The following is a 25,278-nucleotide window of genomic DNA, read 5'->3' as shown; positions in this document are numbered from 1 at the left end:
ATGGGCAAACATGTACCTGAACAACTGTTAGAGTTTAATTCAGGAACACAGCTTCAATGCTTTATAACTTAGGAAGCAACCCCTAAAAACAGTCAATTGATTTGATTTCTTAGAAATTAGGAAAAAAAAAAAGCATTTGAAAAAATTACTCGCTACAATTAGCAACAGAGGAACAATATTAAAAAATCAAAATACAAAATGAGGAATATAGGAGCCAAGGTCCCAAAGTACCGAAAGATAGACTCAGACTTCTTCACGTTAGAATTAAAAAGATATACAGTTAAAGGAAAAATTAACCAGGCTCTGCACAGCAGGTTAAATATGCAACCACTTCAAACGGAAATGATCTAGTCCTTATGTGTAGTTCTGGGAATGTGCTCTAACATCTAGTTCTCTATAGACAAAATAGCAAAAGCACATCATTTCATTAGCAAAGGCCCCTTTGTTTTAGACTTAAATTCACCTCTGACCCACTGAAGTTTATATTAATTATCAAACTACTATTTTAATAACATTTTAAGCTTGCAATATATTTTTTTCATGCCTATCCAGATCACTGGTTCAGAGGTATATATGCTTTAAACTAGCCAAATTTACAAGTCTCCATGGCATCCTCACTCAGAAAACATTCAAACGCGACGGTTTCATAGTGTTATGATCGTTCCATCTTCTTCTAAGAGTTTTTGATCTGGAGCACGCGTTTCATATTCTGTATTTGTGCCACTTGCTAAGGACGCTAAGCTCACTGCATTAGAAGGAATAAAACCGTTCTGTCCAGATTCAAAACTGAGTTCTATTTGTGTTAATGATTCCAGGCTCTCAGTGTTACGCACAGCCTTAGGGATCTGCTGTGGCACGCCATTGTCTTCAATAATAATGTCATCTTCATCGCTGTCTTCATCCTCTGGCTCAAAGCTCGGTTCGATCTGCTGTGGATAGCCAGGAAGGCTGTTGTCAGTAGACTGGCCAGAGCTGCCGGAAGTCCGACTGTTCCTAATGACATTATTCCTCTGGTTTGCTGGTCTCACTGTGATGATGAGGTTGCGGCTGTTTGCAATCATCATGTCAGTTACTTGATCTAGACTCTTCCCGGAAACTTCTATGCCATTAACTTCTAAAACTTCATCATTAACGGCTAATAGTCCTGTGCTTTGAGCCAGACCTCCTGGCACAAGTCTGGATATAAAGATCCCTGGGACCTTCTCTAAGCCATGGGGTGTCACCCTGACACTGGAGCCATCCCGGATGTAGAATCCTAGGGGTTTCTCCGTGCCATATTTGTAAAGACGGACCCTACGATGTGTTTCTGGGAGGATATCCACGTCTATAATAGAAGACACAGGTCTGAAGTCCTGGGGCATACTAATGACTATGTGTGGCTTTTTTCTATGGTTGTCAGGACGCAACACATTGGTTAAAACATTCTTCTTCTTTATTAGTGTGTCTGTACCAAAGGCACTGTAGTCTGCTTCTTCTGTTTAAAAATAAAATAAAATAATTATAGAAATGCTGTAAAAACGCCCATTTATCTATTGTGGAATCTGTACAGAAAGGACAACTCAAAAATATTTGGTACGTAAACAAACTTGTTAAATATCATCCTGTTCCTACCGGCTGAAAATGTAGTGCAGTAGTAAGACATGCTATACCAGAAAAGCCCAATAGGTGGCCCTCTCGAGTATTCACCATGAAGTTACCAAAAGTTGAAGTTAAATTTAATAAAGCTCAATGACTTAAACAACATTAAATATGGCGGATGAAATTCTGATAAGCCTCGCACACACATTCTTAAACACCATTTAAAACAAGTTATTTACATTGTATTTTCCCTATGTTTGTTTAAACACCTCCAATTTGCATGTTTATCATATTTGACTCAATGACACGAAATTGGACACTTTTGAAGCTCAAATACCTGTATTAGAGTCTGGGCAGACAGTGTACAGGCAGACCTCTTTTTACTGCGCTTCGCAGATAATTGTGTGTTTTTACAAATTGAAGGTTTGTGGTGACCCTGCACCGAGCAAGTCTACCGACGCCATTTTTCCGACAGCATTTGCTCACTTCGTGTCTCTGGGTCACATTTTGTTAATTCTTGCAATACTTCAAACTTTCAAATTATTATACTTGTTACGACGCGCTTTGATCAGTGATCTTTGACATCACTACTGCGAAAAGATTATGACCTGCTGAAGGCTCAGGTGATGGTTAACATTTTTTTTAGCAAAAAAGTATTTTAAAATTTGAGTTATGTATTTTTTTAGACATGACGCTATTACACGCTTAATTTGTGCAAGAATTCATGTGACTTGCTTTATCGCGATATTTGCTTTATTGAACCCTCAATATATCTGAGGTCTGCCTATAATTAAATGAAATGGATAATACACATAAAATGATAATGTAATTAAATGAATGCATATCAAACACAGGAATTTTGGTCTTCTGCAAGTACACTCTCCCTCAGTTTTCTGGGGGAGTTCTTAACCTTTCACTTTCCCACTTTTGAAAGAGGCTGAGGTATAAGACAGAGACAATAGGGAGGGGTGAGGATTCTGGCAAAGCTGAGAGCTCCTGCCCCATTTAATGGCATGGCTTTTCTCACTCCAGGCAGCTTTTCTTCACGGACTGTAGGAATTTGTGTGGACAGTCCAACTTGTCAGAAAGTCTTGTTAGGTTAAAAAAAAAAACTTCCCATTTTAAAATGCCAACACCTAATTAAATAACAACAAAAACCTGTTTGAGCAAAATAACGTCTGGGGGATGAATTTATTCTTCAAGCCAGCAATTTATAATTTCTGATGTAAACTAGGGAAAACAGGGCACTAAAACTAGATCTTCTTAAATCCCACAGCTGGAGGTAGACAGTCCACAAACAACACATCTCATCAGAGGATGAGGAAACGGAATTAACAACAGGCATAAAAGGTGAAATCACATTTCAAAAATAACTGGAATGGGGATAAACAAACAAGTCACAATCTCCAAGGATGAAAAAAATATTTAATAAGAATAAAAAAGACAAAAGTGCCCCCACCAACCCAAGAACTAGTTTAAAGTCCTAGTCTCAATCACTGCTACAGACAACAGTAACATCACCAGACTGTGTCTGCACAGGGCTTCCATCTGTAGTTTCTTGTCACCCAACTCTCGGCCCCCCTGTCGGTAAGTATTATTACCTTTACTTTATAGACCAGGAAATTAAGGGTACAAAATAAGGTACAGACAGAAGACTGGCCCCAGGTTTTCTTACTAAGGCCAATACCGTACATGTTCAATTCACACAGTGAATGTTAAATGTCCACTGTGTGTCAGAGCCTGGAGAACTTCAGTATTCTTTTCTCAGTGCTGCTTGAACACTCTTCAAAAGCCAGTTTTAGATAAATGTACAAGATTAGGGGTACCTGGGGACTTCCCTGGTGGCGCAGTGGTTAGGACTCTGCGCTCCCAATGCAGGGGGCCTGGGTTTGATCCCTGGTCAGGGAACTAGATCCCACATGCATGTCACAACTAAGGAGCCCACCTGCCACAACTAAGACCCAGCACAACCAAGGGAAAAAAAAAAAAGCCTAGTGGTACCTGATTTGGGGGCATTTTCCCCCCTGGGGATAATTTTGCTTCATTTATGGAGAAAGTACTTACACTGTGTTCTTACAAAGACAGAAATTTATTTATAGTTTGGCTTGGGAAATAAATTGACTGACAAAAGAATCTTTTGGGCAAAATGTAGCCAAAAATCTATCAACAATGATCTTCTACTGAATGTGTTTATTCAAAATTGTATATTTCATTTTACAATCAATTAAGAAAGCCCACACAATTTTTATATGGGAAATTCCAGACCATACAAAAGGAGAACAAAACTAAGTTGCCTACATACCTATTCATGGGAAACCTGACCAAAAAACCCCCCAAATCTGCATAATTTGGCATCACATCCAGACTCTGTTTGAATGCTCTCTGCTAAATTCTCAAAAGCAATATGCCCCAGTACAAAGGCACCTTTGTTCTCCCATCTAGCTAATCAGTTTCCAGCCACTGGGAAAAGAAATATTTTGGCAGAAAGCCAGGGTGCAGGGTGTCAGTTTAAAGTGTAAAGGTGAACATCTACAGGGAACAGGGCTGACGTTCCACCTGAGCATGTCTGTCAAAGTACAAAACTCAGAAAGAGACGGAAAGTTGGAATCCTGGCTCATAGCAACCTTTCACTTGTATAAACCCAGGCTTTATGCAGCAGTATGTGATATAGGCTCAGCGAAACCTCACCTATCCCGAGCCTGACAATCTCAGCTCACCGAAACAGACAAGGATCTACCCCTGGAATGCCGCCAAACAGCCAAACTGGATGTCTCACTTCCTTACACACAAAAAGCCCCTGTGCTTTACTCACAGAGGAAGGGAGCCCTGAAGAGCCTCCCTCTGAGCCTCTTACTTTTTAAACATTAATTCCAAAAAACCCTGGTTATCTCATTCCTCAGCTCACAGTCTTAAGTCACAGTCAGGGGTAAGGGTCCACTAGTGAGTGGCAGGCACAGATACAAAAAATAAAAGCCTACAGTGAAGAAAAAGCAAACCTGAAAACAAACAAACAAAACAAAAGCATTATATAAATCCCAGCAGCATCCGTGTACAGTAACAAAACAGTAACAGTTCATGGTAGAGTCATCAAGAAAGTTCAAGATTATGACCCATTTCAAGTTCAGTAGGAAGACAGGGGAAGAATGAAATAATTTTTGAAATTGTTCTAATCAAGGGGTGGACAACCTTCTTCTGTAGAGTTGTACAGTAAATATTTTAGGTATTGCAGGTCATATGGTCTCTGTTGCAAAAGCAGCCACAGGCAACACAGAACGGAGTGATCATGGCTGTGTTCCATGAAAACTTTATTTATAAAAACAGCCAGCAAGCCTGAGCTTGCCAACCCTTGTTCTAATCCAAAATGGTTAAATGAAATAGATGTGGCAACTTTAAAAGGATTAAACATCACTTAAAGCAATATTCAAAGCCTGCAGATCCCTTCACTTCCTGATATAAGAAAAATCAATTGCCAGATACTTAAGAAGCACCTGCTACTATGTGGCTAGACATCCTGCTATGTGCTGCAGATCCAGTGCACAAAACAGCTAAGGTGCTTGCTTTCATGGTGTTTACAGACTAAAATAGATGGCAATTAACAAAGAACTTGAAACCATTATATTATTACAAAGGTGCCAAGAGCTGTGAAGTTTATCAGTGGGAACTCAGCCGGGTCTGCAGGGTAAGGCAAGGCTTCTCTGGGGAGTGTGGTTTATACTGAGACTGGAAAACAAACCAGTAGCTAATCAGGTAGAAGGGAGGGAAGAACTTCCAGGTGCAGATACAACAAATACAGAGCCGGGCAGGATGGGGTCGTGGGAGGAGACAGTGAGAAGGCAGGGTGGGAGGGGAGAGAAGAGGAGGAGCTGGAGCCAAGTCAACGTAGCCTGGGCCCTGCAGACAGACAGGGCCTCCGGGGAAGTGGGGAGGATTACCGGCTTCAGCCTGAGGGCAAAGGGAAGAAAACCAAGGATTTGGGTTTTTCTACAAAGCTCACTCTGGCTGCAAGCTGAAGGGGCCTGCTTACTGCAGGTAATTTAGGATGGTACCTGGCCTGGAGCAGAGGCAATGGAATGGGGAAATAAGTTTGAAAAATAATTAGAACACATTTTTTTGTTTGTTTTTTTGTTTTTTTGCAGTACGCGGGCCTCTCACTGTTGTGGCCTCTCCCGTTGCGGAGCACAGGCTCCGGACGCGCAGGCTCAGCGGCCATGGCTCACGGGCCCAGCCGCTCCGCGGCACGTGGGATCTTCCCGGACCGGGGCACGAACCCACGTCCCCTGCATCGGCAGGCGGACTCTCAACCACTGCGCCACCAGGGAAGCCCGCAAGAACACATTTTTAATAGGCCAGGTGACTGAATAAAAAGGTATGTCAGGAAACGGGGAAATAAGTTTGAAAAATAATTAGAACACATTTTTAATAGGCTTGGTGACTGAAAAAAAAGGTATGTGTCAAAGGCGACACCCAGGTTTCTGTTATAAGCAACTGGCGTCACATTCTGAGCTGTTACTCCACAATTTCCTCTTTTTATTTTATTTAATTTTTTTATTTCTGGGGCCGTACCTTCTGTTAAACTATTTTTTACAATTTACTATGAAAATGTATACTCTTTAGACCATTTCTAAATTAAACCCTGACTCACTAAAATATAACCTTAAAATACAACTCCCAAATAACATCCAATGCACAGTAAAGTTCTAAGAGACAGTTTAAGTGGCTGCCCAGTTCCAGGTGTCTGGGCCACAAGGCCATGTCCTAACGCAGATGAGGCTTAAAGCAAGGCCCTTCTGGTGGTTCCAACATACTCCTTTGAATAAACCCATGATGCAAATGTGTTTGTCTGATGGCACACAGAAACAGACTGTGACACAGCAAGAAGTTGTGGTGTAGGTATTCTGATCAGATCTGGCGAGAAGTCCGTGCAGGTCAATGGGCCTCAGACTTGGCTGATCATCACAACTGGCTTTTAAAAAATACACATTTCCCTGGCTGCATTCCAAACCTACAGGAATGACCTGAGTACTTTTTCTAAAGGTGCAACCTTTAAATATTTTCGGAGATTGTTTACCATACAATAACCACCTGAACAACAAGAGAAGAAAAACTCTCTTTTTCCCTCAAATAAATGAGGAAATTCTAAACTCTGACAGGGGGAGGGGGCTGGCAAAAGCCCTAGGATCCTCTGCGAAAGTAACTTTTAAAATATCAGGTTTTTTGTTTTGTTTTTGCTTCCACAATAACAGCCCTGGAAATAGAGCCTGGGTTTTCTCCTCTAACAATAAATTATTGTAAAACATAAAACTTTTCAAGATATGCAACGACACTACCCCCGAGTTCAAGCTATGAAGTGGTCTATGCCTTCAATCGTGAGCTTTCACTTCAAAGAAGCTTTATTTCGTAGAGGATATCAGATTTTAAAAGGTCACATGGTTTTAAAATTTAAAATCGTTTTCATATCTGTCGTTTAAAAAAATCGCTTGGTGCCACATCAAGTGCAACTGCTGCCCTACTGGTTCCTAAATTGGAAGCAACAGGCCAGTAAAACAGAATATGTGTTGTAATTAAGTAAGAAAATGTAACTGTACTTAATGCCATGTTTTACATTAGTTTCCTGAATTTAATGTTCATTAAAGTTTAAGTAAAATCAGCTTTCTACTTAAGCATCTGTTGAGCTTTGTTTAAAAGAAAAAAAGTATCACCACGAACTACAGGGCACTGTGTAACTCTTTAAGACAGACAACATGTTAACTCTACCTAAATAACCAGAGGGTAATCTGGTAAAGGTGGAGGCTGGGGGGCCCTAGCTAGGGTGGTCAGAAGAGGCCCCTCTGAGAAAGTCATATGAGCTGAGAACTGAGGGAGGAGGAGGCAGTCATGGGACCAGCTGCAGGAAAAGCGTTCCTTACAGAAGGAACAGCAAGTGCAGGAGCACAGAGACGGCAACAAGCCCGCTGAGTCCTAGGGACAGAAAGAAAGCCAATATGGTTGCTGTGAGGTGGGAGTGGGAGAATGGAGGAAGGAGACGCTGCTGCGGAGCACAAATCAGGACCGATTTTATTCTGGATGCAAGGGAAACCATTGGAGGGTTTTCAGCAGGAATGAATCGACTGACTGACTTCTCATGTTTTGCTTAAGTCATATTTGTATTACAGTTACTTTTTTTTTTTTTTTGGCCACACCGGGTGGCATGCGGGATCTTAGTTCCCCGACCAGGGTTTGAACCCGTGCCCCCCTGCAGTGGAAGCATGAAGTCTTAACCGCCGGACCACCAGGGATGTCCCAAAGTTACATTTTTAGAAACAAAAATTTTCTGTTGAACACACTGCCTATTTCTAGATCAAATTCTAAGGGCTATGAATTGTATTGGTTATTTACCTCTACAGCATAGAAAACTTTTGTTTACATCTAAACATACTTGAAAAGGAAATAGCAGAAGATAACCACCCTTAAAAGATGTCAGGATTAATCCTATGATCACGTGGTGTTACAATTCCAGTAACAAAAACATGTGGTAGTATAATCCAACACCTATAATCTTTCTAAGGGGATAATCCAACAAGTTTTGTCAGGTGGCAGTAGTTTAAAAATAGTCATTCTATATTTAAATACATGTTCCAAACAGCAAATCTGTAATGAAAATTACAACTGCTAACAAGACAGGCCTTCTATTCAACAACAATGATTTAAATTATTCTGCTTAAAATGACAAGTTCCACTCCAATGTTTTGTCTTCTCCTCTTCCTTCTCCAACATTCTGTACATAGCTTTCTAAGAACCATCCCTGCTCTTCATCTCAGCTAGCCCTTATGTCCACTCCCCAGAATTTCACCTATCACTTTTCTGCAGACTTTCAGCTCTTTGATCAGCCTCTAGATTTCCACCCTAAGCTTCAGCCCATCATTTCTGATTTCCTACGGGACAAGGTTGAAACTGGACAGCCAGATAAGCTTTTTTGTCCTATAATCAAACCAATTTTCTTTCCAAGTCAATCTCTCTTCCAGACTGTACCTGTTTTATGGCACCATCAGGCTCAAATCCAGAAAGCTATTTTCCTCTGGACACCTCTTCAACCCTCTGCCATCCAGGGGGGAGCGCAGTGACTCTCAGATCCTCCCCCTTTATCTTCCTCACCTGGTCTCCTGCCGGGGCAGGCTTCTCAGCGTCTCTCACCCCCCTGCTCCTTGCTCTCTCCTGTAAGACTGCTGCATACTCCAATTCATCCTGAACAGCCAAATGAGTCTTCCTGAAGTAACACTCTAATTGTACCACACCCCTGTCACATACCTAGGAAATCCATCTTAGAGGTCTTTGGGAAAATGAATTTGTGTGTTTGTAAAGTATTTTGTAAATAGTCAAGTGATACAGGTGTAAGTTACCCTACCCTTGGAGGTTTATTTTGTTGGCGGACTTTAGTTCCTCCAAACCCAGAAGCAAAGATACACAATCAGTGGAATTTCAAAGCCCTAGGAGTGGTCCAATGCTTATCAACTGATTGGAAATAAAGTTTCACCTTCAAGGGTAATTTCTACCCACTCTCTCAAACTGCTTTCTGGGTTGGTTTACAAACACAGTAAGTCTTTGATTATCCCACCAATACTGGGCTTGTGGCTCTCATGTTGCCTTTCCAAACCTCTTCATTTACCAAAGACAAAGGAATAAATGGCACACACCATGGCCATCTATAGGCAGACACAGATAAACACACACACGGAGGAGGCCACAAAGTTAAAAGTTTTAGGGCTCAAAATACATTTCAATTCTTGCCATATAGAGTGGTTATTTTAAAATGTTCTTTTGAGAGACCAATATCAATGTTTACATTCCTCCAAAATAAAGACTTGCTCTCTGATTTTCCAGATAATTCACTAGTTTTATTTCTGTGAAAAATGCCTTAAAAGGAAAGAAAACATTCACCGGAGGCATACTACATGCCAGAGCACTGCACTGAGCTCATTTAAACTTCCTAGTAATCCTATGAGATAGTATGTTCATTCTATAGATAAAGACACCAGGACCCAGGAAGAATAAACAGCTTTCCTTCAGGTACCTATTAAGTGGTGCATACAGTATTTCAAAGTTAGTTGCTACCAAAAAAGTAGAATGTTTCCCTGACTCCAAAGTCATACTCCTTCTACCACATCTTTCTGAATGGACAAAATTCCATTCAACAAAGTGAAGATTCAATAAATTCCTAATTTCCATTTTTAAAAAATCGAAGAGGTTATAAAGTAATTAAAACCACAATCTTTTAGACTTCCCTGGTGGTGCAGCGGTTAAGAATCCGCCTGCCAATGCAGGGGACACGGGTTCGATCCCTGGTCTGGGAAGATCCCACACGCCACGGAGCAACTAAGCCTGTGCACCACAGCTACTGAGCCTGCACTCTAGAGCCCGCGAGCCACAACTACTGAGCCCGCGTGCTGTAACTACTGAGGCCCCCGCCCCTAGAGCCCATGCTCCGCAACAAGAGAAGCCACCTCAATGAGAAGCCCGTGCACCACAACGAAGGGCAGCCCCCGCTCGCCGCAACTAGAGAAAGCCTGCGCGCGGCAACGAAGACCCAACGCGGCCAAAAATAAAATAAAAATAAAATTTAAAAAAACCCCGCAATCTTTCCAAAGTATACTTAGTGAAGTGTAAAGATGTCATTTAAACCAATAATATCACAGATGTCTTAACTCACTTGTTAATATGGTAAGAAGATTCACACAAAATGTCTATTCATTAAATTTGTAGTGAATTCTGTGTATCCTATCAATGAGGAAAATAAACAACTTCTAATTCTAAAACAATTTTTCTCAACATTGTTACTTACCCTTTTTTTGTATAAAAATCCTAAGCAGTGGGTTGGCCGTTGAAACAGCTTTGTGATAATTATCATCGTTATTTATAGGTAGTAAATCTCCGTGGATGTCTGCATAGCCTACTAAAACGTCAACATTGGGTATCTTATGAACATGTTGCAGTAATCCATAAAACTCCTCAAACTTTCCAGGTTTTGATCTTTCCAGTGAAAACCGACGAAATTCAGCTCCAAACTATAAATAAACATATTAATTTTAAAAAAGGTAACAGGATCCAATCTTAAAATGCATGACAGAAAAATTCACAGGCACAGTGTTTCCCTTAATGAAGAAGACAGTTCCAATAACATGGTCTATTGTCAGAAACCTCATTATCAGGAGATAAAACAACATAAGGAAGGCACAGGAATGTGTCTGCTCACTGCTGCATCTCTGACGGGCATTCCCTTCAAGAGATGCAGGCTCAACTTAATCCCTGGGGTACCCAGGCCTCACTGGGGACTGTCCTGCAGAGTGACTCAGCTCAAACAAACCCTGATCCTGACAGCAGTATCTGCTCCTCACTCAGGCCATGGGGTAACAAAGATGTTCCTAAGTCTTTATTTGACTGGTAGCAAAAAGCATCTAAGTTTCCTCCCCCATAAAAGGAATTACAATTTCACAGGAAGTGGCAAGAATTAACAGCAACATATACAAAAAGGACTTTGAGTTTCTTGGCACTAAGGTAGGATACAAATGGAGGTATGTCATAGAAGAAACAGGTCTAGAGATAAGAAGTGTCTTCCCTATGTTAATCTTAAAAACACACACACACAATACATTAAATATATGTCCTCCAACTCTCCAATTAAAGCAAAAGTGTTTACGTGCTTGGCACAGTGCTAGGCCCTAGAGAATGAAAGGCTCAGGCCTGCACCAGAGCTCAGCAATTAGTGGGGAAAGAGAATAACTATATGAGAGGCATTAAGGGATCACACAAACAGGGAGGACGACACTTCCATCATGCCCAATATTTATCTCCACAATTCTGGTTCTCAGGTCTGCTTCCCTACTCCAGATTCACACCTCTGCCTTCCAAATGCCAAATTATTTAAGTGGTTCTTATTCAACATGAAGGACTGGCTTCATCTAGTCCATAATAAACAGGATCCATGACTTAACTATGGGACTAGCATGGCATTTCCTCAAATGTGGAAACGTAAGAAAGATTCATCAGCCTTCCTCAAAAAGTGCCCCAGTCACACAAGTTTGGGAAATGCTTCATAACTATAATCACACTCTTAGGAATCACTGTGGAGACCAGATATTAAATGCTCAGTTAAGTCCTGTGGTTGATTAAAAAAAAAAAAAAAAAAAAGTTTTTAAACAAATGTTTGCCAAGTGTGTTTGACCACTGAACTCATTTTTCCTCTAAATATCTATTATTGGCAAGAAACACTAAAGTACCCCTAAGACAGCCTTAAGCATCTTGCAGAGAAAGTCTCTATCAGAATAATTTGAGCAGGTTACAAATGTGTCAATTCACTTCCCTAAGGATCCCATGGTCTCTCTGAACTCACTGCTTTTGCTATCTCCAAGAAGTTCATCTGCCTTGCTTATACCCACACTACTCACTAGTTTTAAATTAAAATAAAAAATTACTAAAACCGCTTCTTACCTCTAACAAATTAAAAGTTTCCAGAACACATTCCTGAAACATAAACACTAACATCTGTCAAGAAAGTAAGGTGACTCATTTCTAAAGCGCTCAAGAAGTGTAGTCACACCTTCACGTTTCAAAGTAAATAATAACTGGGGAACACCCTTCATATCAGAGTTAGTCTTATGATGTTATAAAAAGTCATAGTTTCTTCTCCATTTTCTTTATTCTGGTATCACAACATCCTAGTGCTTTCTGATTCATCTCAGGGTTTTATTACTTCACCTGGTGAATGGGAGTAACATCTAATAATTGAATATTTTAGGGCTGCAATGTTTTTGCTAAAGCTTGTGGATAAAAACTCGTTGCTCAACATTTTTTTCTCTTGCTTAAATGTTATGATAAAAACAATGGAAAATTATATGGCTTCACAAGTAGATGTGCCCTTTTGCAATGTCAGCAGGAAAAAAAAAAAAGAAATTGTTATGCTTCTTGCAGCAAAACAATAGGATTAAGAGAACTTTTTACTACATAAAGAAAAATACTAAAATAGAGATAACATTAAGACCCAATCAACAACTATTATAACTTTTTTTAGCCTGGTCTAGTTTGCCTTGGTCACCCAGAATGTGTATGGACACCTGTCTCCCAGCATCTTTTGGTACACTCTAGAAATGAAAACTTAATTTTAATATTGTTTGCCCATGAATAATAACTAGGAAATGTACAGCTCCAAGACTATTCCAAGTGTTTAATAACCTAAGGTTATTAAAGGACATCACCTTGATTATTAAGAGCTTTTCCAACTCTGGAGAAACAGGAAGATAAATCAGTTACCAAAGAAAAGTCACATGGTAACTGGTATCACAACTTAACTATACTTATATTTGCATTATCCATTACTTTATTTGTACCATTTCCCCCTTCCACGAGCAAAGATACGACGTTGACACTGTTTTCTATGCAGAAGAAAAAGAAAACCCGAAACGTGGATCTGTACATCACCAAGTTGTGGTTACAACCTCTTAGCAACCAGCTTTGTAAAAAGCTGTGATATCACCAAAGCAGTGAAAAAGGAAGTATTGTTTCACACATCTGTCCAAATATTTTTTAAATGGTAAAGATGCCAAGTGTTTTATTTAATCCATTAAAAATAAATATGTATTTAAAACATAAGGTGTCACTGACACACTAGAAACAGCACCTCTACTGTGCCTATTTATCAGCAGCTAGAACACTAGTGGGACCACACGTTATGAGATGCAGGTTCTCAGAATGCCTTGATTCTATTTAAGAGACACGGTTCACCAGAAGTCCAGTATGGCAGGTCAAATATATAATGGGTAGTATGGGAAAGATTCACAAACCAGTTGACAGAAGAAAAGGGCAGAAAGCCTGAAATTCCAGTCCCCAAGTGCTCGAGGTTTCCTAGTCTGAGAGATAAATTACCATTTGACTGCATTTATCAGAACACCTAGAATCCCTACTCATTTTTTCCTATGATAAAAAGATTAAATACTTGCTACCAAGATTAGGACCATAAACTGAATTTTAACATTATGCAACATCATAAATGTCTTTCTTTTCTTAACCTCAACTCCCACAAACCCAAACTAGATTTATTACAGAAATGCCATGAGAAGGTTCAACCACTGGGCACGGAACTACCACCACTATACTGCTAGAGGAAAAGCTCTATATATTTTGAGTTATCTTAACCCTTAGTTCAAGCGTGTCACTTCAATTTGCTATGGCAGTTCCACGGAGGACACAGGAGACAGCATATTCGTGAAACTGCTATAACTACATTTCTATTCTTATTAAGCAGAAGGGTTTCTTAACTAGTGCCTATTCTGATACACGAGTTAAGTCGAAAATAACATTTTAAAATAATGTGAAAAATGAATGCAGATACTCTTGATGTGATCATCTCAGTTACAGCAACTTACAGAACTTTGCTTATCAACTCCAGATAATAAAAACCATTCTACCACAGGCTCCAGGAAGCCTTCCTTCTCTACTTCACTGAAAATCACTCCTGGATTTTGCATTCTCCTCCCCTCCACCCCACCCCGTAGTCTTACATTCAATGATGTTTCATTATTTTTAAAGTTGATATGCTTTTACTTTTCTCCTATTCTTTCATGTGTTTTGATCTTCCCAACTCTTATTTTCAATGTTCTCAGGGCCCAGCCCATGTCCTCTTTTCTATTCTATAAAGCCTAAAACTTATTTTGTAAAAGGTTTTAAGGTTTTGTCATAAAAAGCACACCTTGTCGAAGTCATAAGCTTTCTGAGCCCCCGTCTTCTCAGAGAATCAGACTAGGTTATCTAAGTCCCCTTTGGCTCTTCAATTCATGAAATGCTTGCTGAAAATGTTCCCGTGGCCGCGGATCATCTTCAAATTCCATCTCAAAACCCCCGTTGGAAAAACATTCCCTCACTAATCCCTATACACCGTCCTGCTCAGGGAGCCCTGCAATTTAGGAATTCAGTAGATACCGACGTAATTGAAAGTGAAAACACTTGATGTGAAAAGGTAGCAGGATGGAATGAAGAGAGCACCGGGACTCAAACTGTGAAGTGCTACTCAAACGGAAGGCAATAGTGGTAATTTTATAGATGAAATGCATACCAAAGTTAGTGCTAGAAAAATCTCTAAGCAGTAAGCAAAGCTAACTTTACAAGGGCTCTTGAGTTCCCAGGGCTCTCTCCTTCACCACTTGATGGACCCTTGAGCCACAGAAAGGGGTAACATTTTGCGACCACGGGTGTTCCAAATACTCTTTACTCAGAGGCCAGGAGGTAGAATTCCTCCAAAGCTTTCATACCACGCTGCGCTCAAACGCCTCCCATCCTCGGCTATACCTCGGCCCTTACTCCCATCCTTGAACAGGAATGATTTTTAAGAAGGTAGATTAAGCGCTCAGCTGGTCTCCTCCCTACCTGGGGCAGGAGCAGACACAACCCCCCACGCTCGTCCTCTTCACAGCAAGCGTATTATCCACCATCTCCTGCCTCCAAATCCCACCACCGCGCCTACCACGGTCCCAGACAGCGGGCAGCTCCTCAGGCCGTCCCCGGCCAGCCCCTGGCCTCCCCCAGGCCCCGGGAGCACCCCCCTCAAGGCCCTGGCCGCCGGTCCCCAGCTAGCCGGCCGCTCCGCCCAGCCCGGGCCCCGCGCACCTTGCTCTTCACCTCCATGGTGCCCAGGCAGCCGCTGCCCGCTCCGTGCCGGTGGCTGCGGTTCATCCTGAGGCCTGGCCCGCAACGGTCTCCTCCAGCCCGGCCGCCCCTCGGAGCGCGGAGAGCGAGTGCCCGGCCGGCGGGCTCGGGACTCGGCTGCGGCCCAGGCGCCTCCTCACAGGCACCTGCAGCGGAGCGACCGCGGCTCGGGTCTCCGCGCAGAGCTCCGCTCGGATAGCTCCTCGCGCGGTGGGACCGAGGGTGAGACTGGCGGCGCGGCGAGCGGGAACGCGGCTCCCTCCCTCCGGGCCTCGGCGACGGCCGCGACGGCGGAGGAGGAGGAGGGGGCGGAGCACAGGGGACACGGGCCGCAGCCTAGCTCTCAGCCGCGAGCCCGCGAGCCGGCGCGCGCGCACCCCAGCCGGGCGGGAGCCGCGGCACGTGCGCGCGCTCACCTGCAGCCTCCGTAGACGCCTCGGAGGCTCGCGCTCCGCCCACACCCAATGGGAAGCGCGCACCTGCGCCCCCAGCGCCAACCAATCGATACACGCCTCGCGCAGCGCGTGGGCGGGCCGCCTCCGCGAAAGTCCCGCCCGCCGCCGTACGATTGGTCCCACGCTGCGAGGGAGGGGCGGGATCACCTGAAGCTGTGGACCTCCTCTCCCGACCTAGCAGGAGAGCTGGAAAGCGCATGCGCGGGCCCTGGAGTTTCCGCCCCGGGAAGGCCGGCCGGAAGCGCGAGCGCACCTGGAGATGAGCTAGGGCGGCTGGTCCTTTTGTGCACGCGCAGGCGCGCGCCTGGTTGCCCCGGACCCGGCTCGCGCGCCGCGGGGGAATGGGAGGCGAGGCCCGGCTGGTGCGGAGGCGGGATGGGGCTGCTATGTTTCTGCCACCCCTTGTCTCCCTTCCACTTTGGGATGCTGCCGCGTGCAGCTACGCCCCTCCACCACCCATTTGCGTCGTTTAGGGGTCTGGCTGCAACTCTGATTACAAAATTCAAGTTTTCCCGCCTCTGCAACAGTCACTGGGGAAGAATCTCAGGGCTCTACTGGCTTAGTTTTGTTGGTAGAGACTCTTTCTGCAGTCCGTAAAGTCCCATGGGGTCGAGTAGCCGCTGGGAGGGAGGGAAAGTGGGCAGAAGCTCGGGATGGCTCCTCGAAGGTCCGGCTTCCCCGAGTACTTCTAGACCGGCCCTCCAGGGCTTTCTTTTTTTCTTTTCTTTTTAATTTATTTTTAACCTCTGAAGTATTCCTCTCCCTCCAGCCCTTTCTGGGCTATTCGTTGTGTCCACCAATGACAGCCTCCAGATTGCTTTATCCCCCTCCCCCCACTGGAATGACCGAGCTATGTCCCTGATAACAAAACACTGACTCCTCTCTAAATGCCCCAGAGCTGGGTTTCTTCTCCCAGGGGCCCTTTTCAGCACTGGCCGTGCTGGGGAGGTGAGGAGGAGACCCCCAACGCTCCCCAACTCCCACACCTGCAGGGGGCTCATCATGGCACTGCGGCTCATCAAGGAGCTGTGGAACCCTCCTGTGAGCTGGACCTGGGCCGGCGGGGGGGGGGGGTGGTTCTAACATGAAATGGCCAAGAAGATCTAGCTAGGGTGCTGCATTCCACCTGAGTCCTCCGAGGCTTCCTCCCCTTATCTCATGCCTCCAATCCCTCCTCACACTTTGCACCCCTCCTTCCCAGCACTTGTGTCAAGTTCCGGTTTCCCCATGTGTTTTGGGAGTAATCTGCTCCTGACAGAGAATGACGGCTCTGAGAAGGCAGGGACCTGTCTGCTTTGCTCACTGTGGAGCAGTAGCACCTACCTGACTCCTAGCAGGTACTCAGATATGTCTCTGCTGGGTGCTGGAGCCGAGGAGGGCGATTTCTCCATACTAACTTTACCCCACATGGGTTCAAAGGTGAGAAACCCATCTTTCCCCCTGAGGGGTTCAGTCCACCAAATATTTGTGGGGGAATTTAAAGTTTTTCTGGCCATTTTGGGTGGAAGTCCAGATGGAAGGATCCCATCCCAAGCTGAGTAATAATAAAACTGCCTTCTCTACCCCCTGTTCAAAAGCACCTACTATGTGACTCAAGCTAAACTGGAAATGAAGTGTGGTGCTGTGATGGGGCGGCATGGCAGTTTGGTCTCAAGACCCCTTAATACTCTTAAAAATTATAGAGGGCCTCCAGGTATTGTGTTTATGTGTGATGTCTTTCAACAGTCATTGTATTAAAATTGAAATTGAGAAATGTTTAAAACACAAGAATACACAAGCGGGCTTCCCTGGTGGCGCAGTGGTTGAGAGTCCACCTGCCGATGCAGGGGACAGGGTTCGTGCCCCGGTCCGGGAAGATCCCACATGCCGCGGAGCGGCTGGGCCCGTGAGCCATGGCCGCTGAGCTTGAGCGTCTGGAGCCTGTGCTCCGCAACGGGAGAAGTCACAACAGTGAGAGGCCCGCATACCGCAAAAAAAAAAAAAAGAATACACAAGCACACATACCAATAGTCATCAGGGTGATGATATCATCACATGTCCCGTCCCTTCTGGAAAATTCCATTGAATACCTGTCTGACAAGGAAGGTGAGAAGAGCAAGTGACATCTTAGTATTGTGAAAATAGTTTGGGCTTTGAGACTCACCTGAAAAGGTCTCAGGGACTCCCAGGGACCGCTGGGATCTCCGTTCTCAGCTGTCACCTCCCAACCCCCAGCTGCCAGGGCCACTTGCTGGGCCCTAGTTCTGTGGTAGCTATTGCTGGGTGGTGGAGCTTTATTACTGTTATCGGTACTGATTTATCAAGCCCCTTTTTAAAAAGGAAGTTCATGGGTGCCAACACACCTGCGTGGGCCCCGCATTCCTAGAGGTGTCGTCACATCCTCTCTGTCCTCCCCCGGGGTGTGGCATCCCTCTTGGACTTTCCTTTCTAGAAGGGAGGGCCGGGCCCGAGCTTTCTGGATCTCCTAAGTGGAATGTGCTCTGAGGCCTGCGTCACAAGTGCGCCTGGGCTGTGTAAGGAAGGAATGTGGAAAATAGTCTGAATTTGATAAAGGTGGTGTGGAGGAGGGGAACCCTTTCATTCCGAGAGACGGCTGTTCCGGGCACACGTTTGTTCGCAGGGCCTGAAATTCAGCCTTTCTCAAGAAGTATGAAGCCCAGAGAAACAGCAGAAACAGAGAAGCGTTTATATTTTTGTTTCTTTGGTTTGAAAACTGAACCCTAATCTCATTTCTCTCCATCCTCCCTCCCCACCCCCAAATCCTCAAGCTAAAGCTGATCAAGTCCTACGTGGGGGATGAAAAGCTAGTCCCAGGCCTGGGAGAATGAATACTCGGTGAGTTAGGGAGATAAGCAAAGGGAGTGGATGACACAGATTCTATAAATTACAGGTTCACAAAATCATTACTTGGGAATGATTATCGTACCCACACACTGTCATATCTCCCCCCCCAGCCCATCTCCACCCTCTGAAAGAAGCTAGTGAGGGTTCCATTTCTGCTTTATCCCTCTTCTCAATACTTTCTGTCTTTAGTTCTTCTACAACTTAGCACAACTCTTGTGTCTGTTTGAAATTTACCTTGTGAGGTGGAAAGAGCTTGTAATTTTCCACAATTCATTTTACTGATTTACATCTTGCATAACAATGCTTATTTCTTTCCTTCCTCCTCTTGGGGGAAAAAAAGAGGTGGCAAGAAGTCACGTATAATGGTGGTGAGATTTTTTTCAAGAAGTTTCTCTTGCCAGCTCTTTTTCTCCTTGATTGCTCAAGTGCCAGTTTTGATGGAGCTGGTTAATAATTCTTCGAGAGAGAGGTGAAGTGTACATTTATGAATCTCAGACTACTCACCAAAGCATTTTAAGCCCTTTGCAGAGTTGGAATTAAGTCACATGATCCGTTTTCTGGTTAATAGCTTATAACACTCACAGCTCGGGAAACGAATGAATTATCTCCTGTAGCTTGTAAGAAACTGAATGCCATTTTACTTAAAAACCCATCTTCATGGGAGGCAGCATGTGCCAGGCACCGTGCATGAGCCCTGCCCTTGAGGAGCTTGCTTTCTGACCTCTTCCTTCTCTGGGACTCAATTTCTCCATCTGTAAATGCAGACGGATGAGATCATCTTCACAATCCCTTCCAGCTCTTAACATTCTGTGTACCCCGGAGATAACGGAGATTGATCATTATTTCAATTAGTTCATACCCAGGGTGAACTAGAATGAAAAGCGTAACCTTTCCATCAGGGTCAATAGGCAGGCAGCAGTCATCAGCTAAAATATTCCACTTCCTAGGACGTGTTGATGAAGATGATGATAACTAACATTTACGAGGGTCCACCCTGGTGCTGGGAACTGTGCTAAGTGCCTTCCCCATGAACTATCTTATTTGCTTTTAAGGAGCATGGAAGAGCTTTATACTTGGAGGCCCTGAGATCTTAACTTTTTAAAGTGATAGCTGTTCATTTGAGCCCTTGCTCTGCCCCGTGCTGGCTGGTGACCTTGACCCTGTTCGTTTAACTACTCAGAGCCTCAGATTCTCTCCTCAGATGAGAAACTATACATGAAACTGCTTTGCAAACCATCAGGTTCGATGAGAACATTGGCGGTTATTAGTTAGCACATAATATTGCCTACCAAAGCCTTTGGTAGAATTTCAAGAAATTCTTTGAAATAAAACAGAAATGTGTCATAAACCATTCTTCTTGTTTTCACACGGGGTGACCTTTCAGTGGCCATCTCTTAGAGAGGCAGCCTAGAGGGGTCCTTAAGAACGTGATTCCCAGATGCCCACCTTCACTCCTGCCTCTGGCATTTCCTACCTGTGTGACCTTGGGCAAGTTCTTAAGCTCTCTGAACCTCGGTTTCCTCGCCTGTAAAATCAGGATAATAGGAGCATTATTTGTCTTCATTCATGTACAAAGCACTTAGGCTAGGACCCAGCACAGAGTAAGGACTCCTGAAATGTTACCTATTATTGTCATAATTGCTGTCTAATTATTTTTATTACCTACTGCCATAATAGAATTCATCAACGTAATAAGTATTTATTAAGCCTCAACTGTGTATACAATACGGTCCTTGGCATGGAGTTAAAGAATAATTTTTAAAAAAAAGAATGCAGGTTTGATTTCTACCACCTAGAACTTCACAGTTCACATAGACGTTGGCTCAGCAAGCATCCTTGAATGCCTACTAAGGATCAGGCAGAGACAATACTATGAATGTGATCAAGTTCTTGCCTCCAAGAATCCAGCGTCTAGCTGAGAAGTCAGACCCTTGGAGAGACGTCTTCTGGAAGACGTCGGAGTAGGTGAGGGGGGAGGTGTGCTGGAGTTGACCACCCTAGAGCTCACATCTGGCTCCATCACTAACCAGCTGTGGAACTGTGGGCACACGTCTTCATATCTCTGAAGACCGCCTTCCTCAGGAGTGAAATGAAGATAGTGAGAATATCTACCTCTTTTGAATTCGTAAATATTTATTGAGTGTCTATTTCGTGCCAGATACTATTCTAGATGGTTAAAGATACAGTAGTAGCGAAGACATGACCCAATCCCTGGCCTCCTGGAGCTGACATTCCAGGGGAGGAGAGAGACAGAATACACAAGTTAATTAATTACAAAATATAGCGTGTTAGTGATAAGAGCTTTGGAGAAAAATAAAGCCGGGAAGGGGGATGGGGTGGCCTAGGGAGCTTGGGGGTGGGGGGAGGTGTAGAAGGAAAAGGAAAATTTCAAATAGGGTGACAGGGGTGGCCTCTCAGGGACGCTGGAGATGAAAAAGTGATCCTGTGTTTCTCTGGCTGGTGGGAGCGGGGGCGGGGGCGGGGGCGGGGGGTGGGGGGTGGGGAGCTGAAGGTCAGGGAACGCCTTCCCCAGGCAGAGGCTCAGCCTGGGTGTGATGATTAAAGGAGATAAAGTTCGATCCGTGCCTGGCACACAGCGAGTACTCGGAAGACACCAGCTGCTATTTTGAGCCATTACTCAGGGCTAAGGCCGGGGCAGGAAAGAGGAGGTGGGAGCGGAGAAGAGAGGATGACTAAGTCAGGTCTGGAGGGGGGAGTCTGGAGTGTTTCACGGGTGAAGTGACTTTGGTTAGAGCCGGGGCAGAAGAATGAGTAGGAGTTTGCTAGAGGCACGGGGTGGTGGGGGGGGGGGGATAGGGCGGGGGAGGAGGCGTTCCAGGGAGAGGGAGCCTCGCCGCAGAGGTGTGGAGGCCGGCAGAGAAGGCGGTGTGTCCCCTGCGCCCTTGCGTGGGGCGCGGGTGTGCGCTAGGTGGCGGCCCTCTCTGGCCACGCGGGCTGGAGGAGGAGGTGGGAAGCGATGAGATGGGCCTCAAAGGCCACAGTGGGGAGTTTCTGCTGTCTCCAGCTGGTGCTGGGAGACTCCTAAAATCTTTAAAACTGGGCAATGAAAGAAACAGATTTGTGTTTTCATAAGATCTCCGGAGGACGTAGGCACTGGGGCAGCGAATTTAATGAGTCTTGCAGGGAAGGGTGTCATTAAATGGCAAAACGAGTGGTCTGGCGTGTGGGACTTAGGGAGGGGGCGGGCCGTCCAGCCCTGTTATCCATTGATTCATTCAGCACATCTTTCTTGAGGCCCAGCTACAGGCCAGGCACCGGCTGGATGCGGGGGCCGAACTGGGGAATAAGACCATCTCTTTGCACAAGGGAGACAGATGATAAGCAAGTAAACCCAATTTTGGGGTGGGGGACACGAACGGGATTGCTTTGCCGACCAGGCAAGTGGCTGCGATGGTTGTGGACGCCAGGCAGGGCCTGCAGAGGGGAGAGCTCCCGCCAAGTCAAGAGCTCACCAAGCCCAGCCCAGCCTGTGGGTCTCTATGACGGTGGGCTTCATAGTGGCAGGTCTCGTGGTTCTTTAAGAGAGGCTGGACATTTTTATGTGGAACTTCCTGATTTTTAACTGCTGGCAACTGATCACAAAGAGTGCAGTGACTGAGGATAAGTGGAGTGTGTACGTGGGTTTGTGTGTGCGCTCGCACACGCACGTTCTGCTTAGGATGGGTTGTGGGAAAAGCTCTGAGGAGGTGCTGGTGAAGTATTATAAGGTGCTGGCTGGGGCGAGCGGGAAGAGCACGTGCTAGAAGGATCCAGGCAGGGAAAAGCTTGATGTGTTTGAGGAGTTAAACGGAAGCCATGGCTGGAGCTGGAGGAGGGAAGGAGAAGAATGGCTCTAAACGAGACTGAGGGTGAAAGGGGGGCAGGGTGGGTTGTGCAGGGTCTTCCAGGCCATGATGACTTCGGATTTTCTTTCAGGTTCATTGAAAAGCCATCTCTGAATCATTAGAAGTCTTTCTAAGCTCTGTGGCATCTGAATCTAGATCTAGGAGGGGGAGGAAATGCAAAGGAGGAACATGGCAAGAACAAAGTCTGTGGTTCTCAATCATCCTTGAGTAGAGGATGGTCAAGTTGAAGGAGAGCGAGGCAGGCAGAGCACTGGGATGAATTCCAAGACCCTGGAGCACCTTGGGAGAGGACATTCCAACAGGGAGGTCGCCGCCATTTTATGGATGTCTGTGAACCAAGATCTTCGGTCTCTTCTGGATTTTATCTTGTAGGTCAGAGGGTCCCAAACATGCCTGAGGATAACATTCTCTTGGGTGATTATTAAAAATGCAGATTCCAAGGCCCCTTTATGTGATCCCATTTCTGGAGGCCTGAAGTGGGGCCCAGGGAACCAGTAATTTTAACTATGGGGATTCATCCCCTCCAGTAAGTTTGGGAAATATTGAAGCAGGCACTCAGGTGGCACTGCAGGTTTCTGACCTGGGAGCCGGGAACTGGTATTTTCAGATGGATTTCAGGAAAGAGTTTGCAGGCAGGAAGACCGGTGAAGAAGCCCTTAACATCTGTCAGGACACAGGACTTGAAGGTCTGGACTTGGGTTGTGTAAGGGAACTGTGGTAGTTTTCTAGGGCTATTGTAACAAAGAACCACAAACTGGGCGGCTTAAAACAACAGAAATTTGTTCTCTCCCAGTTCTGGAGTCTAGAAGTCCAAAATCAAGATGTCAGCATGGTGGGCTCCTTCCGGAGGCTCTGAGGGGGAATCTGTTCCAGGCCCCTCTCCTGGCTTCTGGTGGTGGCCAGAGATCACTGGCATTCCTGAGCTTGCAGGCCCGTCACCCCAGTCTCTGCCTCCATCATCATGTGGCATTTTCCTCCTTTTCATCTTTAAGTTAGGTGTTGCCTGAAAGTTGAGGAAGATGAAGAGAGGGAAAAGACCACAGGATTTGTTGAAAAGCTGCCTACCTGACACATAAATTCTCTCGATGCTGGTCCTGGGAATGTAGAAACATTTGTTGGAGACTTTGGGGAATGCAATGTCAGGAGAAGGCACACTGGAGGCCCCTGCAGGTGGATAATGGGGAGAAGAGGACCATGGCAACACTTGACACGAAATAAGATGGGTGCCGGAGATGGCCACCAACGACGACAGCTAAGACCCCGGAGCGCTGAAATGTGCAGGTGTGTTAAAGTGTGTACACATCTCTTCTCTTCTCATCTCAGGTGACCAGCTCATCCCGGTTTGCCCAGGACTTTCCCAGTTTTAACCCTGAGAGTCCCTGGCAAACCCTAATTCATCTTCACAAACATATATGGATTTAGGTACTGTTATCACCTTTATTTTACAGATGAGGAAACTGAGGAACAGAAAAGTTAAGTAACTTGCCCGGGGTCACACAGATCAGTGGCAGAAGTGATACTCAAATCCAAATTGTTGGATTCCAGAGTCTTCTAGGTTGCCTTTTATAGGGTCAGGTGAATGTCGGTGATGGGTTTTAAAGTCTTTCTTCCTTGATGAAATACATCATTTTGTTTGGAGGCAGAAAGCCTGCCTGTGTCCTTTTCCCCCCTCCCCGAGACAATCCTACAGGTGAAAAGTCGGCTAAGAGTCAGGTTGCAAGACTTGCTGCCCTCTAGGAGCCTTCTAGAAACACAACAGATTCCAGGGGGTGTGCCCCACGGCCCCAGCCTCTGATCAGAATTCCTTGCGGGATTTTTTTTCAGGGGGAGGGAGAGTGGGTCACTATGGAGAGGAGTTTCCAAAATGAAAATAAACCAGCAAACAACCCAACTTGTTAACGAGATCCAGTGACTTAGCCCTATTAAGTTCAACGTTAAGGAGAAGAGAACGAAGTCATGTATAGAAACCTTTTTCTCCCTCAGGAGTTATTTAAGAACTGAACTTTTTTTTTTTTTAATTTAAAGGAATTTGCCAAGGTTATGTAAAATTATGCCAATGATGAAAGAGGCTACAGAACAACAACAAGACCAGCCAAAGTCGATGCCCACAATCTTAGACTCTTGGGAGACACAGAGGCAAACAAGAACAAGGAAGCCAAGAGCGTGAGAACGGGGTGATGGGGAGCACAGCTGGGGAGCCTGGTCCCCTGCCCGGCTGCTGGCTGAGCTGAGACAGGGGACCTCGCCCGCTGAGTCTCGTCTCTAAAAGGGGAGCCGGAGTAGCTACCTCAGAGTGTTGTGTTGAGAACTCCACCAGATTACAAATATGTCATTTAACGCTGTTTCTGGCACATGGCAGGTGTTGAATCAATAGCACGTGTTACTGCTCAGGACTCTTTTGGGTTCGCACTTTGGTCTGTGATTAGAAAAAGCCCCCAAGCTAGTGTTTGAGGGCTGAGCTAGGTATGCTACACACATTCTGATATTTAATCCTCACATTAACTTAGGTAATATTATTATTCCACTTGCAGATGTGGAGACTGAGGTGGAGGGGGGAGGAGAAATGGTTTGCTTGAAAGATTTACACAGAGAGGGAGGGATTAGGACCCAGGTCTATATATATATTTTTTAACACCCACAGGTCTATTCTGACTCTGTTTTCTACTATACAAGTTTACAGGGAAAAATACGCCCCCCCCAAAAAAAAAAAACAGATGCCATTTTCCTAGTTCCAGGTCTCCTTAAGTATAAAGAAGATCTGTTTGTTTCAGGAAAGTGCCAGTGGGGAATTTTTAGATGGAGCAAGGTGTGCCCGGGAGCCTTCCTGATTGGGGAGTTTTTGCTTATGTTCAGAGGCAAACTTTTCA

At 45.0% G+C, this 25,278-nt stretch overlaps 1 protein-coding gene across 1 annotated transcript; it reads right to left on the bottom strand.

Annotated features, from left to right (window-relative positions):
* Positions 1-644: 644 nt before the first annotated feature.
* On the bottom strand, positions 645-15,273 carry PARD6B (par-6 family cell polarity regulator beta; the record flags this gene model as incomplete). Its single annotated transcript, XM_079719657.1, has 3 exons — positions 645-1,474; positions 10,394-10,616; positions 15,208-15,273. The coding sequence occupies 3 exons, from the start codon at positions 15,271-15,273 to the stop codon at positions 645-647; spliced, it is 1,119 nt and encodes a 372-aa protein (XP_079575783.1).
* Positions 15,274-25,278: the final 10,005 nt, after the last annotated feature.

The sequence above is a fragment of the Hyperoodon ampullatus genome, assembly GCF_949752795.1.
Source record: "Hyperoodon ampullatus genome assembly, chromosome: 14".
Classification (NCBI taxonomy): domain Eukaryota; kingdom Metazoa; phylum Chordata; class Mammalia; order Artiodactyla; family Ziphiidae; genus Hyperoodon; species Hyperoodon ampullatus.
This window is presented reverse-complemented; position numbering and strand designations above follow the sequence as displayed.